Source organism: Vespa velutina, chromosome 6 (assembly GCF_912470025.1).
Source record: "Vespa velutina chromosome 6, iVesVel2.1, whole genome shotgun sequence".
NCBI lineage: Eukaryota > Metazoa > Arthropoda > Insecta > Hymenoptera > Vespidae > Vespa > Vespa velutina.
In genome coordinates, this window is record NC_062193.1 from 425,001 (window position 1) to 450,330 (window position 25,330).

At 28.6% G+C, this 25,330-nt stretch overlaps 2 protein-coding genes and 1 long non-coding RNA gene across 5 annotated transcripts in view; 1 reads left to right on the forward strand and 2 right to left on the reverse strand.

Annotated features, from left to right (window-relative positions):
- Window positions 1-1,475, reverse strand: part of LOC124949930 (alpha-mannosidase 2) — a 182,207-nt gene extending 180,732 nt beyond the window's left edge. The window contains exon 1 of the mRNA XM_047495827.1: window positions 149-1,475. The gene's annotated coding sequence lies outside the window, so the exon portion shown is untranslated. The remainder of the gene's footprint in view (window positions 1-148) is intronic.
- LOC124949944 overlaps window positions 721-25,330 on the forward strand; it is a 30,503-nt gene continuing 5,893 nt past the window's right edge. The window contains exons 1-4 of one of the 2 annotated variants that reach the window (XR_007101213.1): window positions 721-1,218; window positions 13,897-14,313; window positions 14,575-14,746; window positions 15,736-15,980. This is a non-coding gene — a long non-coding RNA (uncharacterized LOC124949944). The remainder of the gene's footprint in view (window positions 1,219-13,896; window positions 14,314-14,574; window positions 14,747-15,735; window positions 15,981-25,330) is intronic. The other variant, XR_007101212.1, reaches the window with a different exon arrangement.
- LOC124949939 (aquaporin-like) lies at window positions 6,077-25,136 on the reverse strand. Of its 2 annotated transcripts, none has more exons than XM_047495854.1 (5): window positions 24,776-25,136; window positions 12,987-13,174; window positions 12,124-12,267; window positions 9,572-10,039; window positions 6,077-6,415 (listed from the first exon to the last, which is right to left on the reverse strand). In XM_047495854.1, the coding sequence occupies exons 1-5, from the start codon at window positions 24,798-24,800 to the stop codon at window positions 6,407-6,409; spliced, it is 834 nt and encodes a 277-aa protein (XP_047351810.1). In that variant the 5' UTR covers window positions 24,801-25,136; the 3' UTR covers window positions 6,077-6,406. The 2 variants fall into 2 exon arrangements, with proteins under 2 accessions (XP_047351810.1, XP_047351811.1); XM_047495855.1 differs by lacking the exon at window positions 24,776-25,136 and adding an exon at window positions 14,625-14,752.

The window sequence follows — 25,330 nt, forward strand, 5'->3', positions numbered from 1 at the left end:
GAAGATAAAAAAAATAAATAAATAAATAAATAAATAAATAAAATGAAACGATGGAAAGTGAAAAAAAAAAAAAAAAGAAAAGAAAAGTAAAGTAAAGTAAAGATCTTTTCGATCGTTCGTCAAAGATAAGGAAAGAAGGAACACTTACCGAAAGCCATTAAATCATATTGTCCAACGAAGAAAAACGTTCTTTTTCTTCGTGAAAATATCAGGAGCAGTTATCGGCGTTATCCAGTAAGGACAAGGAAGGTCAAGAAGCGAAGAAAAAAAGATGACTGGCTGTTCTCCTCTCGACGATCTCTCACGGAGCCACGAAAGATCCTCGAACTTGAATCTGCTTGAATCTCCTTCCTCGAGATCTTTGTTCACAGGAAAGAGAAAGAGAGGAGAGAGAGAGAGAGAGAGAGAGAAAGAAGAGAAAAAGAAGGAAATAGAAGAATAAAATAGAGAGAGAGAGAGAGAGAAAGATAAAATACACTTAAAAAAGAAAGAAAGCAAGAAAGAAATAAGGAAAGAGAATAGTAAAAGATAATCACAGGTAAAAATGAACTAACAGCCGGTTTCGGAGCACGCGGCGTTGACAACGAGTAGTTAGGTTTGCTCTAACCTAAACCGAGAGCTTCAGCTGCATAGGGGTGGTAGGTCGTTCGCACGAGAAAGACAAGGACATGAGAAGGGGGAGAAAGAGAGAAAGAGAGAGAGAGAGAGAGAGAGAGAAAAAGACAGAGAAAGAAAAAGAAAAAATAGTAATGATACTTAAAGAAAGAGAAAGAAAGAGAGACAATAACACAGACACACACACACACGGATAAGGTTCGAATAAGAAGCACAAGATGTGGTAAAATGCTAAGAACACGATCGTCCTTGTTTCCTCTTGTAATATCTCGCGAGGATAACAGAAAGAGAAGCGAAACTTCTCTACGACGAGGCATCCGTCGAAGGACTGCCGTCCTACCCGCGCGTCCCTCTGCTACCATAACCCCCCACCACAGTCATACCCGATACTACGCTTGGGCATAGGAGTGGGGGTAACCCGATGCTCCATTGGTGGGGAGTCGCAACCCAGCGAGAGAGATTCCCAGACCTTTCGTCGGCCAGGTGGCGCAAGGCTTGCTAAGGGGAAGTACGAGCGAAAGAGTGAGACAGAAAAACACGGCGCCAACAACGGACGGCATCGCCCAATCTCAGAGAAAGCGAGAGGGATGATATCGTGGACAGGTACGTACACGTCATCCTCGTTCCCACCGTCCTCTGTTATTTATTTATTTAACGAGAAAAGGCAAACTGTCTCCTGTCTCGTTTCTTTCTATCTTTCATTTTTCTTATTTATCCAACAATCATGTCTGACAAATAATATTAATCATAAGAATTATTATATTTAGAACTATCTGTTTTTTAACGATTAACGTAACTTAACAAAGTACGCGTAAGAAATACGAACATAATGTTATAGATGCTAATTTTGCTTTTCTTTTCTTTTTTCTTTTTTTTTTTTTTTTTTTTTTTTTTTTTTTTTTTTTTTTTTTTTTTTAACAAGTCACACATAAATCGGATTACTTTTTTCTCTTCGATTGTGCGTTGAGAAATGTTAAAAAATGATTGGATTCGTTTTATAATAATTTTAAAAATGTTCGAAAAGTATAAGTTCGATCGTAGATCGTAGGGTTCCCGTTTTGGAAGATGCCAGTACTGATCCCCGGTTAAGTTGGTCGTTTGGTGGGGTTAAAGTTGAGGAGGGAGAGAGAGAGAGAGAGAGAGAGAGAGAGGAGAAAGAGAGAAAGGAAAAAGAGAAAGAGAAGAAAGAACGACCACCGAGTCGAACGACCGGTCGAGTTTGCGCACTGGACAAAGTATGACCGAAGTATGAACTTTTTCCGTGTTCCACTGAGGTCGACCGTGCGCCTCGTAACTGTCACAGGTATATCTTTCTTATGTTTCCTGATCTACCTTACCGACCGAACAACACTCTTACTTATCAAACAAACTGTATTCATTCATTAGATCGATTAAACGTATCGAATTATTGTAAAATTACTTTCTATCCAAATAATTACAATTTGATAGTTCAATTTATAAGATAATAATACATTCTTTTCTATTCCATTGATTATGATATATATCTGTTTGAGCATTTAAGTACATTGAAAAAATTGAGGTTATCTTTTTCTTTCGATCTTACATATAGAGTCATTACGACATACTTTTACAATTACATACAATTACGTATATACACCGTTACATGTTGACTAATAAATTGCAAAATTTATGTATATATAATATACCTGAATATTAAATTACTCGAATACTTTGAGCCCTAGTTACGATCGCATAGTTCGTGTAGTTTCAGAACTAGCCGGGGTCAAGTTCGCAAAAATGTCACGTGAGATCGATCGGCGTTACGATCGAGTTTCTCACGGAACGATCGAAAAGTATTCACGAAGGAAATCGCCCTAGAATCAAAGGCACACCCTTGCATTTATTTTTCAACGTTCGTGAAATGTTAGTAGGTCTTTTAAACTCTATACGAAGAAACTACGAATACGTTTGATTATTCTCGTGCTATTTTAACCTCAATTTAACGCTCCATTGATTCATTGTAATGTTCATTGGTTCAAATTATCTTTTCAAAAGTTTCTTCTATAAAATATTAACATTGAAATCATCAAAGTATCTAATGATTCAATTATTGTTGTACGATAATAAATAACATTTAGAATCGCATAAAAATGAAAAATACGATGAATATTATATTTTAACAATAAGATTATTCTATTTGTTATCATGGATAACAAATGGAAACAATAATAATAAAACGTTCGATATAATATTTTCGATAAATAATCTTCATCTTTGATATTAATTAATATATTAAATATTCATTTACATTTTAAATAAGTAAACAGTAGCTTCGATTACTCGATCGATAATAGTAAATTAAAAAAAAAAGATCAATTCTATACATCCTAGAGGGCACTGGTTATGCCCGAATCTCTGTAAATATTAAAATATATAAAAAAAAAAAAAAAAGGAGGCAGAAATTTATCGAACTTAAATTATTTGATAATAATATAATTACGTTATAATTATATTTGTACGTTATATAAATATATATATATATATACATTTTTATTATAAATTATATATTTATGTAGTAACGGGATTATGTTAATCTTATATTTATATATTATATATAAATGATTATTATTATATATTTATATATTAACAGGTTTACAATGACGATAATTTTAAGCAAAATTTAAAATAGTTCCGTATGGTAAAATAATAATAACTCTCGAAGATCTTTATCGTCGGTTGATTTATCAAATAGAAAAGGATCGGCCATTTTCAAAACAAATTTTTCATGACATTTAAGGTTATGCATACATTTGATTCAGCTCCGTGAATCAAATAACCGATCATTTCAATGGAAATTTAATTGATAGTTGATGATAGTACCAACATTGATACAACTGAATTTAATCCTTGATCAGGTATCGTTGATGAACTGTTATTAGACACTGTAGTTGGTATAACCAATGTAACGTTCATTTTCTTTTTTTTGTTTTTCTATTTTTTTTTTCCTTTTTTTTTTGTTTTACGAAAAATTTGACCATGCATGCGTTGCTCTTTTTCGTAAGTAATTTTTTTATATGTTTAAATTAAAAATAAATTCGTAATTATCGGATATAATTTGTGATTAAGTAATGATTAAGCATGATCATGCACGTAAATCGTAGGTTATGTTTCAATTTCGTTAAAAGAAGTTCAACGATACGAAAGAGCATTGAATCGGTGAAACGATTATATAATACGGTATACTTGCATTTACAGTATGTCGTGACGAGAAACTTCCTTCGTGACTAATCGAATAGACTAATCTTCTCCAAGCCCTTAGACTCGACGAACCATGCTTTAATTATTGCTCAATCTCATTTGATCCAACCTCAATCTATCGTTGGTAACCTTGAAAATAACTTCGAGATCCTCCTTACAATTCGTTCTTCACATTCAAGGTTAAATTTATACGAATAGTTTATTGTAAAATTTTGTATATATTATTCCACGGTATTAGTGAATAGATCGATTCATTTTAAATCTTTTTATAATTTATCTTTATATTATATTTAATTTAAAAATATTATGATAATGATAAGAACCTGAGGATTCGATAAATGAAAATAAAGAAATGAAAAAGAAAAAGGAAAAAAGAAAAGAGGGAAATAAAATATACGTCAGGAATTCTTTGAGTTATCAAAGAAAGGAAGAACGATCAATAACTAAAATCGAATCGATAAAATTGTTACCAAGGCCATTTACTTTTTATGACGCGCGTAATTCAAATGCTTTATCAAATTTTTGGAATTCTCTAATATATATACATCAGAGATGATGATAACGCATTGGTACGAATAAAAGTTATTGTTACAAGTAGTCGCTTGAGGGTGATTTCGATGAAGAAAGAAAGAGAGAGAGAGCAAAATTTGAGAAAGAGAAAAGCTCGTAAAATACATGATTTTATGTTTCTGGTTAAAAGCTGAGCTTTCTCTCTTTCTTTCTCTCTCTCTCTCTCTCTCTCTCTCTCTCTCTCTTTATCGATCGGATTGGTCACACGGTGAGCGACAAAAACGAGCAAATTAACAATCCACCATCGAATTTGAACGTTGCTACGTAACGTTCGTAAAATCGTTTAATACACCACACATACAAATAAATTCGCATGTGAGATTTCGTGATAAAAAAAAAAAAAAAAAAGGAAATGTTTTCCTTCTCACAATCGAATTCCAACCATTTTATTTTCCCATCTTTTTAAAATCTAACGATAACCTTATTCCCGAGGATACGAATTGCGTGAAATATTTTATTATTCGGCAAGCAAAAAGCAATTTGATTCTTTTTCTTTTTTTCTTTTTTTTTCATTGCACGAATAATTTAAAGTATTAAAATAACTATGTACGTGAATATTCCATTTGGCATTTTTAAAGAATATTGCACTGAAAATGGTACAAAATTTGAATTCTAAGTAAAGCGTAATAATTTAATTGCAAATAATTTTTCACTTGTAAATATTGTACGTATGTATGTATGTATTTTATATTTTTTAATTTCTCGTTGTCAAATTATAGATTTTTTTTTTTAATTCCTTGAAACAAATTAAGAAACTTAAATAAAACAATTGCGCCTTCAACCAATGCAACCGTGATTACATGATCGTTGAATATTCACATTGTTACAGGGGCAAATCAAAAATTGGATAATCTCGTAATAAGTAAAAAATTGTTGCGTTTTCCTGAATTTCAATGCATTAAGAAAATTTGTACAAGACGTATAACTTAATTAGGCTTAAACATTAATTAAAAATAACGTTCTTTGTTCGTCAGAACTAACAGAAAAAAAAAAAAAGAAAAAAGAGAAAGATATACAACAAATGCTTCTTAAATACAATATTTCATCGTTGGTTAAAGATTTCTTTTATAAAAAAAAAATGGCCAAGGAAAAAATATAGAAAAGAACAAAAAAAAAAAGAAAGAAAAATGCAGTTGAACGAGTATATGAGTTTATCAGGTGATAATTTAAGCAGATAGTATACAAATAATACTAACGAGAAACAGAAAATAAAAGTATCGTACGAACGTATCTCATTGTTTAGCGTAGCAATATTTTAATTATTTAGCGAGCACTATTTTATATTGGAATCTACTTTAAAAAAAAAAAAAAAAAGAAAAGAAAAATTACGAGTCAAATAAAAAAAAAAAATATTGACCGAAATATCATGCGCTTACATATTTAATACGTATTCCTTCTATCATTCGAATGAATCGATCGTCGAAACATCGAATTATAATCAGTAATAAACAAAATTACGTACAATTTACGATTAAATGAGATATAAAATTTTCTATGTATTTATAATAATATCTTATTATTAGTGAATCCTGTTTTGCGCGAATGAATTTGTTCGTTATTGTTAAAAAAAAAAAAAAGAAAAAAAAAGGCAAGAAAGATTAATGACTTTTAAAAATCTAAACGATGAGAAGGAGATTGAGATGAATTGAAAAAAAAAAAAAAAGATTCCATAAACTCGTTATGAAAAATGATTTTTCGTCAGTCCACGCAAGTCAAAACGACTTACGAGTATTAGATATCGTATGATTATTACAATTGAATAACTTATTTCCAACAATTATTGAGACTTCTAAGTTTTATCATCCCTTCTTTAACGTTGTTACTTTGTTAGTAGGCCAGTGACTATTGAACAGACCGTCCCATCTCGTTGCTAACTTTCCTGGCATTTCCCTGTTGTCTTTTGAACATTACACATTCGAGAATCTCAAAAAGGACGTCGTTCAAAATGGCGGACGATAGTAGTTTGGCCAATTTCCATGAGAGTTTATTCCAGGGAGTAAAGTCAAGGTTGCTGTAACAAAGCAAAGACATTAAAGTTTATAATCGTTCAATTGTTGTAAATAATACTTTGTTATAGATTAAAATGTAAATGTGATTAGACTAACTTTCGATCATTCTACTATCTAGAATTATGTCATTCAAATGTTATAAAAGTCACTTATTGTCAGAATTAAATATCGAACTATTTAATTATTTAATGCGAAACAAAAAGTAAATAAAAATTGCTAAAATTCTAAATATTTTTTTCATGCACGATCATAGGGAATTTTTTCTTCTCTCAATATAAAGATAAGTGATACGAACTGTATTATCTTTAGAATTATTGGATATTTCGATAATTGAAAAATTCGTTCGAATTTGTACATTTCATATCGAAATTTTTGTATATATGTATGTCTGTATGTATGTATGTATCTACGTTTAAATGGCTGAATAGATTGAGTTGAAATTTATAACAAAAATAATATTACTTGAAACGTGGATTAACAAGTAATTTCGATTCGATCTAATTTCGAACTATGAAATGTCGATTTTTGTTAAAAATGATATTTGAAAAAATATTTAAAGATATTTAAAATATATCTAAGGATATTGAAAAACAAAAAAAAAATTACATTCGCAAGAAAAAGAATGTCAACATCTTAGGAATATTTAAAATAATATCAGGCATATATATCATAAACATCCGGCTGGCATGATGAATTTCTTTTTCTTTTTCTCTTTTTTCTTCTTTTTTTTTTTTTTAATTTCGTACAGAAATAATCAAAGATGGATGAATAGATAAAAATTAAAATTTGTGGCCTTGACGAAGGATCTTTATCTGTCTTAAAGATTGCTAATTTTCTTACTAGAATTTATACATAATCTTTATGATTATATATTTATACGCATTAGTGTGAGAGCATGTGGGTGTACACACACACACACACACACACACACGCACACACACACACAAGCACGTACTAATTTTACAGGCTGAATAGTTGAGCATATTTACTTAAAATTTATATCGAAAATTAACTCGAGATTTTAAGAAGATCCATGAGTAATTTCAATTGTATATAATTTCTGATTGGAAAATAACAGTTACATATAATATTAATACATTAATAATTAATCTACTAATATTTAATCTTGTACCGATATTAAATTTCATCAGTCATGTCTATTTTACGTTACGCAGAGTAATGTCGATATAACGTTTCGTTCGAAATATATATAGAATGTAAATACAACCAAGCAAATATTATAGAATGTTATAACATTTAACTCTTTAATAAATAACATTTTTTTAAGCGTCAAATTATAAAACACAATTATCTAATGCGAAACTTGTAATATAATTTAATAGAATTATATCGTTATGCTGTATTAATTATAATTTATATTTAGAAAATATCAACTTTCAGGATATGAATTAAATGCGATATGAATATGTCGTTATCAAACGAAAATTAAAATAAGATTTACAAAATACAAATATATCAGAGTATTATATCAAAGTCAATATGAAAACTTTTCAATTAACTTAAAAATAAGTTATTCATTGTTCTTCAACGACGTTAAAGGATTCGAAAAAAATTGCAAAAAATTAATGTTAATCGTTCAAATCCATTTTGCGTTGTTCATTCTTCGATAATTAATCATCTTTTCAATAAATTTAATTGAAAAAATTGAATAGATAATCCAAAGAAAGGAAAGAAATAATAATAAAATATTTGGATGACATTTACAAATGTTAGATTAAAAAGGATCTAACACGTAGAAAGAGATAACAATGATTTGCTATTGCTTTTATATCCTATGAAAAGTGTATCCACTAGCAGAGTGTAAGTTTCGCAAATGTTAAATCCAGTTCTCACGTAACGTCCCATAAAACCAGTTTCGGTGAACTTAGAGTTCGAGGTAACCCTAAGAGTTACGATTTATCATCGTCCTTTAAAATCGGCCTTTATACGAGAGATAATCTGTTCTATGCAAAAAAAAAAAAAAAAAGAAAAGAAAAAAAAAGAAAGAAAAAAAACTATGATGCATGTGAAACCGTGAATACGGTTTACACGATAAAACTCACGTTTCTCGCGTATTTTAAAGGCTCGTTTAAGGTCTCTTAAAGATAAAAGATATTTAAATACAACGCTAGTAGATAAAAGTCTTGTTAATAAGAAATATCGAGAGGACGAGGTTAGATATCTTTTTGAATTTTTTCGCGAGAGTCCTTTTTCTTTTTTTTTTTTTCTTTCCCTCCCTTTATTTTCTTTTTCTTTCGTTCCCTTCCCTTATTACTTTTTTAATAGTCCGATCGATTTTTATTTTTCGTTCTTTTCCTTTTTGTTTTTTTTTCTTTTTCTTTCTTTCTTTCTTTTTAACAGGTAAGATATCGCATCGACGTTCAGATTTTGCCCGAAGAAAACCTTTTTGGTATCTAACAGACGCGATGAACGTGAATTTCATCGTCGTACGTGTGTAAAATTTTTCTTGGTTCGTATTAAAGCGATATCACGGTTTTCTTATACATACGTGCCAAGTATCGTAAATACACGCTCATGAATAACCCTAAATTCGATATGCATCTAATCCGTATACCGTATCGATCGTACGTTTCTTATTAATCTGATTATCAAAGGATTTTAAAATTAAAGCTTTAAAAATGAATCATTTTATCGTAAGAAATTTTATTATAATGGCATTCCCATCATTAATATTTTTCATCGAATTCATTTGAATTCGTTTTAAATCGATTCATTCATCCTTAAGAATACTTCTCTATCTTCAATCTTCAATTGAATTTGATATAACTAAATTGAATTATAGCGTATTATTATCATAGTTCCAATGAATTGTTAACCGGTAAAATTCAACTAACTGTCTTACAACATTCAACTGGCAATAAGTAGATCAGTTTATCTGGATCAAGATAACATTGTAAACGAATCTAATTAAACAGTTTAGTCGAAGCTAATAGTGAATTAAAGTCGATCGATTATCTTGTTTGAGAACGATCAGTTCTATCGACAGTCGAACGTTTTTATCAAACGTTCTATCTTTAATACTTTTAGACTCGTCCGTCGTTATCGAAGATTTTTTAACTCGATATATATATATATATATCAAACTTTCATTAAATAGTTATACGTTAATTAAAAAGTTATACATTAATTTTACTAACCTCTTTAATTTCTGTTTTTTGAGAAATGTCGATGCTATTAAGAGCTACTCTTTCAGGTATATTTTCCTCTTCCATTGAATGTCGAACACCAAAAATCATGCGATAAGATATCGAAGTTAATAAAGCACCTCCGATTGGACCAAACCAATATATCCAATGATGATTCCATTGATTGTTCCAAATAGCTGGTCCCAACGATCTGACTGGATTCATACTGCAACCAGTATAAGGGCCAAATGCTGTGGCTAAAGTTGCAACCGTAAAACCAAACTTTAATGGCACAGAATCCGTATTCTTTGCGTTTCTCGAATCCCAAAGTGCACAGGTGACCAACATCAAAACCGAAGTAGATAAACTTTCGATTAAAAGTCCTTGAATTGCTGATACATTTGGGTGTAAATCGGTGACGCATAATTTGTCGGCATCATCTAATCCTCCTAATGTTAAGTTCTCCTTAGGTGTAACCACCTGCAAATTTATATAAAACACGATTTTCAATTTTCGATATATTTCATTTATACATTTTATTTATATTTGTTATCTTAAATTGTTATTAAAAATTTGGACCCAATGTATCGGTAAAAACAAGATCTACATATATATATAAATTTCATTAAAAATATTAATGTCGCTTGAAGAAAATAATCGAAGAAAAGATTACAATCAAAGGGTAACAATTTTTCATCTTCCCTTTCATTCGCACGACGAATATTTTTTTATAAAAGATTTTCTATTCAATTTTGTTACGCACTTGCGACAATTATTCATTGTCGATCTTAACGTTACACATTCATCGAATCAAGGCCTCTCGAGTTACATACTTATCATTCATAGAACGTTCATGGAACGTTTGTCTATGAGAAACATTATCATTGATCGAACATTTTGATTGCCAATGAGTACGATTTGTTCGTGATTGCTTTCTTTTTCTTTTTTTTTTTTTTTCTTCAGAGATCGATTCATGTTAATTGTGCATTCTGAATCATGAATGTCTTGTAAACTATCGTGTCTATTACAATGGAAAAATTCCATCCTGGAGATTCTTTATCTGGATAGCACACTGAATACTATTTATCTGTCCTCCTTCTCTTTCTCTCTTCCCTCTCGCCTCTCCATACTATCTCCCCCTCCCCCGTCCTCATCCATCTCAATCGCTTGCCTAATTATAAACAGTTGCTCAATCACTTGAAGAATATAGCCGGAGGAAAGAATTTATTTTTTTTTTCTTTTCCTTTTTTATGTTTCCTTGCTTCACGTCACAGAATTAACTAGTCTCATCCTTTATGATTTCTTGTCTTCCTTATAAGTCTTTCTTCTTTTTCATTTTCATATTTTTTATTATTCGAAGATTTATCCTTCCCGATCACATCTATCATTTTCATTTGTCTTTTGACTTATTAGTTTGTTTGTATGAAAAACGAGAAAAAGGATTTAAAAATAAAAATTTTTAGAAGAAAGAGGAATATTTATTTTTTTTTCCTTCGTTTCTTCTTCTTTTTTTTTTTTTTTTTTTTTTTTTTTTATTATTATTATTATTTTACAGCGACCACGCGTCTACGCGTCGAAATCGCAATCATCGTAACTTAAAATGTCGAAGCAAGTCCAACGATTTGTTCTTTGATCTGAAAATTTTGTGATTAAGAATTAAACGTGACTCCGATATTTCCAATGTATAATAATGTATTTCGGTCTGTTCGTTATTTTGAAGAAGTAAACATAAAAAAGAAAAAGAAAAGAAAAAAAGCAATATCGCGATATTCCTTATCCTTCTCGCATTTTGAACGAATTTTATCGAAGCTTTATTTTTTTGTTTGATCTTTTTTTTCTTTCGTTACTTCTTTTTTCTTATTATCACAAAAGATTAGAGAAAGATCTTTCGGTAATATCGTTATTTTGCTTTGTAACGTTGATTACGAGATCAAAGTATTAGAAAGATATTTTTCAAAATACAGAGAGAGAGAGAGAGAGAGAGAGAGAGAGAGAGAAAGAGACGGAGATAAATAAAGAAATAGATAGAAATAAGAAAAAGCGAGAAAAATTAATATAATTCAAATTTACATTGTATCTTAACAATTTTTAATTGCTTATAGATTATCAAATAAATAAATTATTCAAAAATTTTAATTTCTCTCTTAATTAAAAAAAAACAAAAAAACAATTTAATACAAGCATCAAATTTATATCAAATTAAAAAAAAATTCATTACTTCATAACTTATAAAATTAGTAAATTATTCAGAAACTTAAATTTCTTCCGACTGAAAAAGAAACGAAAAAAAAAAAACAAAAAATACAAAAGAAAAAGAAAAAAGAAAAAAAAAGATAAAGTTAATTTTTCGAATAAAATTCGATATAAACCATCTGATATCCAATTTCTCCATTAACATAATTAAGAAATATATCCCGTTATTATAATCCAACGTGAAAAAAATTTTGTTCAAAGTACTTTTACATTTACATTTACGTTTACATTTTACATTTTATTTACATTTCTTTTTTTTTTCTTTTTTTTTTTTTTTTTTCGTTTCTTTAAATAACATTTTCAATACTGACCCTTAACATGCCATAACCCGAGACGGCGCCTAACGTTTGAGCCAACAAATAAACCAAGGCCTCTGGGATAGTTTTCTTGCCGAGTACCACTGAACCGACTGTGATGGCGGGATTAACGTGAGCTTCACTAATGTGTCCAAAGCACTGTGAAAAGAAAGACGAGAGAATAAGAGAGAGAGAATTAACTTTTGTGTGTAACGAGTGTAAGGTAAAACAATGTGACAGAATTCTCTGTGTGTATGTGTTTGTGTGTGTTAGGGAAAAGGAACGAAATTTTCTTTATTTTTTTTTTTTTTTTTTTTTTTAGTTAAAACCACAACAATACACTTTGTTCAACGAATGGCTCTATAATAAAGAAACCGGATTAAAGAGGAACGGTAATTAAAATGTTTTTTAAATATACGACTGACTTGAGAAAGAAAACAAAAATTTTTTTGACTCTACGAAAGGAACGCTCATTATAAATGTCTTTTTTTATTATTACGATTTATAAACGATATATTAATTTATTATAATCATGTGAAAAACGTTAATTACATTTGATACGAGTAAAACAATTATTCGAATTTTCGAGAAATAGAATGAATTCTATTATGAATTCTACGAAATTCATTTTCGCTTTCATCAATTTCTAAATAATTTGATATTTTCACGAACGTCAAAGATAATATTAACCAAAACGTTTACTCGTATTCGTTAATTATGTTCATAATTAATTAATTATTTATCGATTAATAATTTCGATTGAAACAAAAAAAAAAAAAAAAAAGAAAAAAAAAGAAAAGAAAAAAAAAAGATTAATACATAATATTAGATCTTCTAAAAGTATTTTTAATAAAAATATACAAACTATGTGTACAGACCTGTATAACGATCATAACGCTTAGGCCAAAATTTAATGTGATCTGTAAATGAGGTGGGATGACACCAAGACCGCTAACACATCCCATGCATCCAAGGAACAACAATATCGATGTACCCATCATCTCGGCTAATCCAGTGATGATAGTTTTTTTAACAGAACCCTCCTCTTGAATCAACTTTCTAAAATCTGTCGAAATCATAAATGATATTATTCTAAAATTTGTCGAAACCATAAATGTATTATTCTAAAATTTATCGAAACCATAAATGTATTATTCTAAAATTTATCGAAACCATAGATGTATTACTAACACCTTTCTTTTCATTTAATACAGGCTCGATAAAACCAAATAAAAGAAAAAGAAAAAAAAAAAAAAAAGAAAAAAAGAGAAGAATTACTTTTTATCAAGTGTGATAATCGCGAGTTTATAATACTTACGTAAGCGTTATGAAAATATAATGCTTATTGATACAGGTGTCTTTTTATATTTGATATTAAAAGATTAAATGAGAAATTTTCGTAAAGGAATATTTGTTACTTATATTATATTATAATTCAATGTATAGACAACGAGATTTAATCTCATTAACGATTATTTAAATGTTGATTTTCCACAACGAATTTAACATCGTATATATATATGTACATACTTATGATAATAATAACTCATTATCATTTTTGATAAACTTCCACATATGTATTTCTGATGTGTGATCATATTCTTACATTAAAAAAAAAAAAAAAAAAAAAAGAGAAAGAAAAAAGAAAAAAAAACGTCTCCATTATCATCATATTTTAATATATTTCCATATCCTTTTTATCGACATAATATATCATAATACGAACGAATTATGAAATATATAATTTCAAGATGAACATATAACGCATATATACATTTTTATTCGTAGATTAACATCGAATTTTCTTTAGCAATAAATCCGTTCGTAAAGGTGACCAACAAGCAAGGAATAATATATTCATAATATATTCAAAATTAATTCCATCGTACGATTTAGTATTGAAGCTGAAACAAATGTGGGCTCGTTACGAAGAGATTAACATAATTCGTACGACATTATTTCGCGTTGGAATATTCACAAATGACAGACAATGTTATTACGTTTGAGATTCTATGTAAACTCGTCATAGAAAAAGTTTTCACGCCAAAGAGTCGAGAGGAATGAATAAGAGAGAGAGAGAGAGAAAAAAATAAAAATAAAAATAAATAAATAAATAATAATAAAAAGAAGGACGTACGAGTCGCTCACACTTGACAAATCGATTAATTTCGTAAAAGAAAAAGTGAAGAAACGTGATGAAATAATGTAAATAATTTTTAAAAAAAATTAACCCCCGTAATATAAAATCAAATGAACATCGTAGAGTTTATAAATGGAGACGTCAACCAACGACATATAAATGAAATAACGAAAATTAAAGAAATTTATTATCAATATAAAAATTGAGGACTCGATCGTGTTCTTTGATATTTAAATATAAGAAAAAGTAAAAACTTTCCAAAATAAATTTAATCAATTTGACTTATCATATATTAATATCCAAAATATTATGTTATTTTCTGTTAGCATATAAAACGATAAGATCAAAATTGAACTGATAAGGATCTTTGTCTTACCCCGACGCCAGGACATCTTCAACGTTTTATCAGAGATTCTCAGGTTGTTGTACGCTCACCGACTACTATCGATGGAATAACTTTGTTGAAGTACAGTACATCGAAACATACACGTAACTAATGTATATATCTCTATCTCTATCTCTATCTCTATCTCTATCTCTATTCCTACCTTTATCTCTCTCAAACATGGATGGTATACATATATATGTATTTATACAAACGCGTATGTAATACCAATGTCTGGTGTAACTAAATGTGTAGAATTACGAGTATCTGACGTATGTATGAGAAAACAGGAAAGCTACTACCAAACCAATCTCGATATTAAGTTTGAATTAGAATTTCTTCGTTCAGACAGATATTTGGAAGTCATTCTAGTATTTACGATCATCCTTTTTGATATAAAGTATTAATAATCTAACAAAAAAATATGTTCCTCTCTTTTAAATCTTATCGACACCTTTTTTTATATATATTATATATATATATATAAAGTAATAATAATAATTGTAAATGTTTTTTCAACGATAATATTATCACTCTTTATCATTGTTGTATTATAAATCGTAAATATAAGAATAGTACACGGGAATAAATTTGTAAAGAGTCTCGTGCCTCCACATTAGTGATTGATAATTAGTAAATTATAACAATTGACAGATAAATTCTAATGTAATTCATATGATCCTGAATACGACGAAGATGTTTCGAAATATCTACATTAAAATTTTTTAACACGTATATGACTCAAGTATACGTATCTTCTTCAAGGAAATGACATTATCAGTTTACATTATCGAATTATCACTTATGAAATATTTACATTTGAAATTTTTTAACGTGTCCTCATATTTCTTCTCGAAAAAAATATTATTGATATATGTAAATGAGTTTCTTTAGAAATTTACTATATATTTTTCTATTCCTTTTCTTTTTTCTTTTGTTCCTTTTTTTTTCTACATATTGCAACTTCTTTGATTTGAAAGAAACAAATTAGTTAATAAACGTAAAAAACGGGGGGGGGGGGGTTGAAAAAAAATATGTATCAGAGTATGTTACAGAGTATTATATCTTTTTTGTCATCTTTTTTTTTTTTTTTACTTTACAGAGTTAATACATAATTATCGACCCATTGAAATATCAAAAGCATAAAAGAAATATTTCCAAGGATGATATATACTGGTACGCTAACGCTGATTTGAGTTTTCCGGTGTGTCAACATCAAAGTCACAAACGCACTTGCGTATTACGTGAGATGAAAAGAGGGAGAGAGAGAGAGAGAGAGAAATAGAGGGTGAACGACATTAGGGACGTCGAACCATCCAACTCGAGCAACAAGGATAATTATGGCAGGTAATTACCTCTACTTGTAGTCGAAGGATAGCATCGAGAAAGGAGCTACTCGACTGTATTCTCCGAGAAAGAACTTTTACACTTTGCTTTGATGCAAGAAAGGGGAAAGTAAAGTGGGAAAAAAGAGGAAGAGAGAGAGAGAGAGAGAGAGAGGAGGAAAGAGAAAACGGGGGAGGTCGAAAAGGTCCAAGAAAGAAAATTAAAGGTAAGAAAACTTTAAAGAACAGTCCCGTATTTATTTCTACCCTTTTCATTGTCAAAGCCGTTTAAAGACAATTTACTCGTGGAATTCGATTATCGATTTTTCTTCTTCCTCTTTTTTTGTCGTTTTTCTTTTCGATTAGTTCAATGAGAAAATTTGCATTTAGAAAAAAAAAAAAAAAAAAAGAAGAAATAATCAAACTCTTATCCAATATAAATCATGACGAATCATGTCTCATGATACTGAGATTAAAAATTCTTTCGGTTTCTCTTTATGTTTCTTTAAATTTCAATGGCCACGAAGTTTTATCAAAGTCACAAGGAATATATTTATAAATAAAATGAATATATATATATATATTTATTTATAAATGAATATACTTAATGATCGATGTTCAATATTTATAATCATAGTGTTCGCCGAAAGATCTCCAACAATCATGTTATTGATTACTTTGGCTGAATAATATCCTCATTTACTGATATATCTCCACTTTTGCATATTCATTTGGTTTTGTGAGAATGCAAGCAATGCTATCCCATTGCAATTAATATTCTGTTACTAATATTCTCTAACTATCACGAGAACATTTCTATAATATATTTCTGATATCGAAGCTCGATAGTAAATCGTCGGTAAATATCGAAATCGTCGATTAAATGTTATATTCGATTATTATTCCAGGTCAAGTTATTAATTAGTCACTGTTCAATTGGCAATTCCTTAACCCTATTCAATTGAATTTACATCGAATCGATATTTGAAATTATTATTTTTTTTTTTTTTTTTTTTTTAAATCATTTGAATACGGCTATATATGTACGTCCTAGAACATTTCTGGATTATGTACGTGACCTTATTATAGTTGACGTATGACTATCAAACTACGTGATATGCACGCAACGTTATTATGCCATGTTCCCAAGAGGCGTTAACTATCGAATCTGTATTACGGTTTACTAGATTACGAAACAATTAGAACAATCGAAATAATTATAAACGATCTATCTCCCTTTTTATTATATCTTTTCTTTGTTTAACAAATAGCTATTTGATCGATCGCCATCTCATTCGAGTATTATCAAATTCTTTTTCATCGTGAAATTTATATGACTAAATGAAATTTTTTTTTTTTTTTTTTTTTTTTTTTTTTTTGTTTTTTGTTTCTTCTTCTATTGTATATTATTCACTTGTATATATTTATATGTATTACAACGACGATAAACAAAAAATCTTTTTTTTTTTTTTTTATATTAGAATTAAGATTTGAAATAAATTCGAATAGATTAAACATAAAGAGTTTTGATAATAATAAATTATTGTTACCTTCGACAAATTTATTTTCACGTTACTCGTCTAAGAAACGAATATAATGATATTTATGGATAATCTCGAAAGCAGAAAAAAAAAAATAAGGAAAAGGCTAGAATTTATTCATAATTAAAAACTGCATATAATAAGTGCCATTTAACGAACAAGTTTATTATCGTCAATATCCTAAAGTGATCATCAAATAACGAAGATTATTACTTAATCATCAATAAAATTTCCGTAAAAATGCGTGCCTTCGATATTAATCGTTTTCAATTACATGTGTTCGATCATTTTACGAGCAATTTAAAACTTATTTATCACGTAGCTCTGGCAATGGATTTTCAACGTGAAAATGATAAAAGAAAAGTTTTTATAAACTTAATTTCCCCATTCAATTCTACGAATTTTTTCACAAGTTATAGAGACATTTTTTTTCTTCTAACATATTCCATATCTATTTATCATCTTCAAAATAATAATGTTCGAAATGATCTTCTCCCTGCATCTAAAATACAAACTTTGAAAATATTTTTATATTTTTAAAAATTTTAATAATTCTTATCATTGATCATCATTCTCAATTTCTCTCTGGATAGTATTCGAATTTTCTAAATTTTCCCTGTTCAATTCTCTTGCAAACTATTTCGATATTGTCAACGAACCTTCTGCATACGATGGATTTCAAATAATCCCACTCTCCCCCTCCCCAACCGCCAATAATCCATTAAAGCAATAATCCATTGATTCAATCTCAGATATTGAGTTATGTTTGTAAATAGCTTTAGGGCGAAAATTTAACACAACTAATTTCAACTATTTATAAAATTATTCCTAAATAAAATTCCTTATAATTGGAGAACAAGGTCAAATGGGGTCAAGCGTTGGGGTCAAATATTATACAAACGTGTTCTTGTTTTTTTTCATTTATCGTTCTCACGTGTAAAAATCAAATACAATCGAAACGATAGTTTTCACCCTAAAAGCTTAGGTATACCCTGTATATTTTGTATTATATGTAAGTGATTTAATTAAGCTTCTTTTTCTTCTTTCTTTTTTTCCTTCTTCTTCTTCTTCTCGTGTTAGTCGTTTCTTTTTTCTTCTTCTTCTTTTTCTTCTTCTTCCTTTCCTTCCAACAACTCATTTTCTTGTCTTTTTCTTTTCTTATTTTTCCGCTTCCTTTTTTTTCTCTTTCTTCCTCCCATTAAATTTCACGCTCGTGTATGTTCATCAAAAGCGATCTTCTTTGTTTTATTACGTAATATACTATTAACCAAATATTTCCATTCTATCTTTCGATATATCGATTGTTTATATGCTTACGTGATGCGGGAATTACCCTGTCTAGCGTTTAACCTTAGAAATATAGTTAAACAATTAAGCGAAATGACCGTATCCTCTTTCGTTCATTCAAATTCAAATACTGAAACTACAAGGATATCTTTTCTTCTCTCTTCTTCTTCGAAGAAAAAAAAAAAAAAAAAAAAAAAAAGAAGAAAAAAAAAATTATTATTTTTGTTAATAATTTTTCTCGTGAATGAAACGATTCGCACATCCTATTTTTTTTTTCTTTTTCTTTTTCCCCTTCCCTCATCGTATGTGTCTCACTCAATACCGTTGTTTCCAAGAGTAAAGTTTGACCTTCCGCGCTATATATACTTCACTTTGATTTCGTATAAATAATCGTGCGTAATCGCGCGTGATAAAAATCTAATGATATTAAAAGATTAACAAAAGTATTTCTTCTATTCTCTGATATAATAAATTTATATAACGATCTACACATCGAGCGTTTTCAATTTAAAAATATCAGAGGAAAAGAATTTGATATTTTTGTATCGTAAAATAATAAAGTAAAAAAAAAAATAATAAAAAGAAAAGATATTATTCATTTTTATATATATATATATATATATCATACGTTTATTATACATTAACAACGGGGTATCTCTGACGAGGATTAATAATCAAAGAATACATTTTATCGACAAGATTAAATTAATTCATTCGTTTGTTCGCTGATAGTGTTACTTAAAAACTTCGTTGATGTTATATAACGAAGAACGTAGAAACGAAATGAAACAAAACGATCGATCGATTTTGTTCTATCTCACATTCGAAATTACTATAATTTGCGTTCGTGAGATAAATCCCCGTAAGAGTATTGGAATACCTTGTATACTTCATCTCGAACGAACTTGTTTTAAAATTCAAATCGAAGAGCTGTATGTTTATTTTCTTGTCTCTTTTTTCTCTTTCTCTCTCTCTCTCTCTCTCTCTCTCTCTCTCTCTCTCTGCAAAACTGTTTTAGGATGCAAATTGTTCGCCGTAAATCATATACTCTGGAATATTGTTTAAAGCAATTTTTATGATTTTTCTTTTTTTCTAATACTGTTTTTTTTTTTTTTTTTTCTTTTTCTTTTTACTCCGACGTATTTGCATACAATACGAAGAAACGCGTGAGATGGATAAATAAAAACAAAAAAAAAAAAAAAAAGAAAAAAAAAATATATATATATATATATATATATATATATATATATATATATATAAATAGAAGAAGACATTTGAGACGATCTAACGAAGTTTGACACGTTAGAAAATAATTGTAAAGGATTAAGTGAAATGTAAATATAAAAAGGAAAAAAAATAAAGAATAAAAATAAGAAAAAGAATGATAATGATTTTTTTTTTTATAGATCGATATATTATAAACGATACGATTGTTTCTCTAAGGATCTTCGATCGTCTTTGATGCGTTATCTAACGAAGCCCCTTTAATCTTCGATCCACATAGAATCGGTTAATTTCGCGAGAACGCCATCAGAGAGATTATGCGGCAATTAGTCGCATGTAATCTGCCCGTTAGACGGATAAACGGCCTCGTTCTCTTGTTACCTGTGTCCAAGTTGCTACGTATACGTGTCTAACTTGTGCTGATTTGCGTTAGATTAGAAATCGCATATAGAATTTAATCCCCAACCGAGAGAGAGAGAGAGAGAGAGAGAGAGAAAGAGAGATGACCTTTGACCTCTCATCTAACAAAAATAATCTCGTTTACTTAATTCTTCAAAATATTATTCTTAATTGTATCTCTTATCATCATTTATTATCATTCATTTATCATATTATTTTCTCTCGTTGTTTTTATAAATATTTATTGTATATACATGTATGTATATACATACATACATATATATATATATTTATGTATTGACATTGTTGCACAAAGAGTACTCAATACTTTTCTCAACTCGTTTTAACGAAATTCAAGTCACGTTTACAGCACCTTTTAACTTATTAAGGTCGATCAAATGACTTTCAACTCGTGGTTACGCTATCGTATCAATGTCGAGTTTAAATACAAAACGAAGTACTTATGTATGTAAATATTTGCGAACTACTTTAAGATCGATCAGAACGACGAGTTCTCAATTCGTTTAAACGAAACACGCGTATTTATGAACCTTTTCTCATTTTCTTTTTTTTTTTTTTTTTTTTTTTTGGCTTCTTCACCTATTTTTATCGTTAAGCAAATTTCATTTTGATATTTGAAAAAAAATATACTTATCTTCGAAAATTAAGAAATAAATATGATAAAGTAGTAGATCGTATTGATAAATTTGAAAAAAGATAAGAATATTACACACAACGAATGCATCTTGTTTAATTCTAATCGATGATTGATTATCACTAATCAATATTTTATGTTTTGTACGTTTTAATAAGACGAACAAGAAAAATATAATTTTGTTCATACATACTTACATATAGATTTGTGTTTAAATGGTAAAAAATATTTATCTTATGATTTTTTTCTTTTCTTTTTTTTTCTTTTTTTCTTTCTTATGAAAACATATTTACTAATGAATTTATGTTTAAAAGAATAGAAAATATTTATTTATAAGGTTTATGACTTTTAACTTGGAACTTGTAACAAAATTTGTAATATTTCCATATTCTAGTTCTATTTGATAAACTTTGTGTATGGAGATTAATAAGATCGAAAGTTCAAGAATTATTTTGCGAATATCAATAATTTTCTATCTTCACTCAGTCCATGGAAATTTCCGTTTAAAGGTTGCAGATGGTCAATATATATATCGATAATCTTTATAAAAAACAATTTCTCATATGATTAGCAGTACATATATAATACTCATTGAAAAGGAACAGTTCAAGATTCTAAAGTACGAAATGATAACATATGCAATAATGAATTTTCAAACGTTATTTTATTTACATTATTAAATAGAGAAACACATAGATCGATTGAATTTTTTAATACGTAATGTCTCATACTTAAAAAAAAAAAAAAAAGAAAAAAAAAAAAAGAAAAAAAAAAAGAAAAACAAACCTAGAGAACACTATCGATGATCATTCGAATATAAATATATTCGAAGATAATTCGCAGTAAATATGTACGTAATAATGATTGAACGATCAATTAAGAAAGTAGGGAAATGTTGTTAATAAATAAAAAAAATACAATAAATAAATGAATAAATATAATAATAATATTATAAGAATTGTCAGCTTTCAAACGATCAGTTTATTCGGGTTTTCTTTTTTTTCTTTCTTTTTTCATTTGGATCGAAGCCAATACCGATCGTTTATTATGAAAGAAGTATATGTGTGATTATGTATGAATAATCGAAGGATAAAAACGTTCGACCATGAGAGATTTGCATTAGTTCGCAATTTTCCAAGAAGATCAAGACATTCTTTATTTTATTCTTCAACATATATGGCGTCTTTCGATCTTAATAGGAACGATAACTCCATAATTAAATTCCAAGAGGAATTCAAATTTACGCCATGGTTTCTTACATACGTAAGAAATTAATTCCGATTATTAAATAAAGATCATTGAAATTCTTTTGATAAATAAAAATATAAAAGGAAATAAAAGAGAAAAGAGATTAAATTTGACCTCGTAACAGTTGATAAAAAATGTTTTTTTAAAACGATATCTACCAATTCTTTTTCTTTATGTTTCTTTTTTTTTTTTTTTTTCTTGATCAATACACAAAATGTCAAATGTAAATCCGAATATATCTCACGATTGGATTGTAGTTATTAATATAATAAATAAATAGTAAATATAATAAATATGATATTAAATAGTATATACAATAATAATAAAAAAAAAAAATATTCGTAAAACATTGGAGTTCGTGATATAAAAAATTTTTAACATGAGTAAAATTGGTGGGAGAGATTTCAAGGTCTTCGTAATTATTGTTTGACATTTTTAAACGAGACCACTTATTTTTATTATCGCGAAATAACAAAACGTGATATAAAAATATTGATAAACTTTAAGTAGTTTAAAAGGAAATGATAAATTTTTATCAATTTATAGAATTAGAAAAATAAATTCCATATATTTTTTTAAGTATTTTAATTCAGTTGTTAATAACTTAACAATTTTTTAAAAGGATAAAATCGTATTGTCATGATACGGTAACTAATTTGTAACGCAGATTGTGTTCATAAGGAAAAGAATAAAAGAAATATAAATGTACGAAAATAGATTATAATCGGTACGTTCGCATAATTGTAAAGTATAAGGCAAAAAAGGAAATCGTAAACATCCGTTTTTATTTTTAATATTATTTATATATCACTATCGTCATTATCGTAGTGCGACGTCTATAATCTTTTAAATACAAATGCATATAATTTTTTCTATTCTTTTTCCTTTTTTCCTTTTTTCTCATTCAATTTTACGTAAAATAAATAGTGCGTTAAATGTCAAAATGTACTTATTTAAACGAGATTATAAAGCTTTTCTTTTTTATCGCGTTGATCTATTCGCCAGAATATCAAACAGAGTACTCCTCCTCGTTTTTTTTTTTCTTTTTTTTTTCTTTTGTTTTTCCCCCGTATCAGAAATGAATGATAATATTTTTATAGAATTTGAATGACAGCGTTTCGAATATAGATCTGCATAATTAAATATTGAATTATGTCTAATAACATTGCCGAGTAAAACGTTCAAAGGGAAGTTTACACGAATAATAAAACTGACAAAAGTTTATCTTCCCGCGTATATTAATTATGAACAAGTGGATTCAATTGAACGTAACCGTGGCAATAATACATCACTGAATCTTTCAACTGTTTACAAGTTATAAATCATTAATGCTCCGTAATCGCGATTTAGTTGAAAGTAAAAAATTTGAAAAATTTGAATTTAATCGTTGACAACAAATAAAAAATTATTACACCTACGTATCCATCTATATAAGACATGATTCATGTACAAGGCACATCCGAAATAATTATTTCATTAAATATGATCGTCTCTCATCGAAAAGATCATTTTCATTACTAATTTCGTCAAAGAAAAAAAAAAAAGGAAAAAAAAGAAAAGACAAAAAAACAGCACACAGATGTAAATTTGACACGAAAAATTAATGACAGAAAGCTCATTATTTCTCGAATTTTTATTAAATCATCCTACGAAAAAACGAATAATGAATTTCTAGACGAATAAATGAATTTAAATTAATATCTAAGATCAAGATCGAGATTGCAGACATATGATCTTTATCGGTCACAAGTCAACAAGAATCATTTGGTTACATTCTATAGGTCAGTTTTAAATTAACATGACTAACACGCATATTGTTTACATGAAAAAAGAACGAGTTTACATGAAAGAACAAACACATGGCATTCTAATATCACGATTTATAGGATCGACATAGGATATCAAACATGTTCTTCCTACTTTTAAATTCACTTTTAAAGTGATAATCTTTTCTTTCTTTCTTTTTTTTTCTTTTTTTTTTTTTTTTTTTTTTTAAGAATAACATTTCATGGAAAGAATCCAAGCATTGTACAATTATTTTCCATGCGTCGCAATGCGATGACGTATGTCGTATATAAATATTCTTACGATAATCGATTGGTGTAAACATAGACGATTGAGTAACGTTCGATATTTCCATACATTTCTTTTTTCTTTTTCTTTTTTTCTTTTTATTTTTCTGTATCTCTTAGTATGAGAACAGGTTATCATGTGTAATAAGATAGATAGAGAAAAATAATCGGCGAAACCCATTGAACTGTCCTTGTAAACGTGCGTTTCCTTTCGAATCGTTAACATGAAAGTATACATATATACGTGCTTACGTATTCATTGTATTATTTATGAAGTAACAACAAATCCATCGATAAAAGTAACTTATTTCTAAAGTACATTATATATATATATATATGTATATATCATTTAGAATTAAACGAATTTAATGATAGAAAGTAAATCACTCACCTGTTCGTAAATTATTTGACGTCATTATGGAAATCTTCGAGACGATAAATTTCGTTGCAAACCAAAAAGAAATCCAGAAGTAGGAAATATGTAGCAAATTGTTGAGACGCGCGAAACAAAACAAAAAAAAAATAATAAGGATGCACTTAAGAAAATAGAGAGAGAGAGAGAAAAAGATAGAGAGATGAAGAGAGTAACACTGGGACTGTAAGAAAAGACGACGAAGAATTGTATCACAGAGAAAGAGAGAATGAGTGAGTGAGTGAGTGAGAGAAAGAGAGAGGGGAGAATTGAAAACAAAGAGAAAGGGAAAAGGAGAAGGCAGAAGAGCAAACAAAGAGGATAACCGAACAGTTCGTCGGTCGGCCTGTTTATGAACGAGTACGATCGTAGAGAATTTTATCGCGTCTGACCACGTGGTATATCTCTCTCTCTATCTCTCTCGAAGAGAGAGAGAGAGAGTGGGAGAGAGATATATATATATAGTTCCGATACGATGACAGCGACAATGTAGAGAATTAATCCCCGAGTTTTCACCATTCTATGTGTATAAGT

Bases quoted from the DNA above. Each gene is read 5' to 3' on its own strand.
- LOC124949939 (XM_047495854.1), bottom strand. From the start codon at position 24,800: ATGACGTCAAATAATTTACGAACAG. The intron at 13,175-24,775 runs GTGAGTGATTTA...TGATTTCGACAG, and splicing joins GTCAAATAATTTACGAACAG to ATTTTAGAAAGTTGATTCAA. The intron at 12,268-12,986 runs GTCTGTACACAT...TTCTTTTCACAG, and splicing joins GCGTTATGATCGTTATACAG to TGCTTTGGACACATTAGTGA.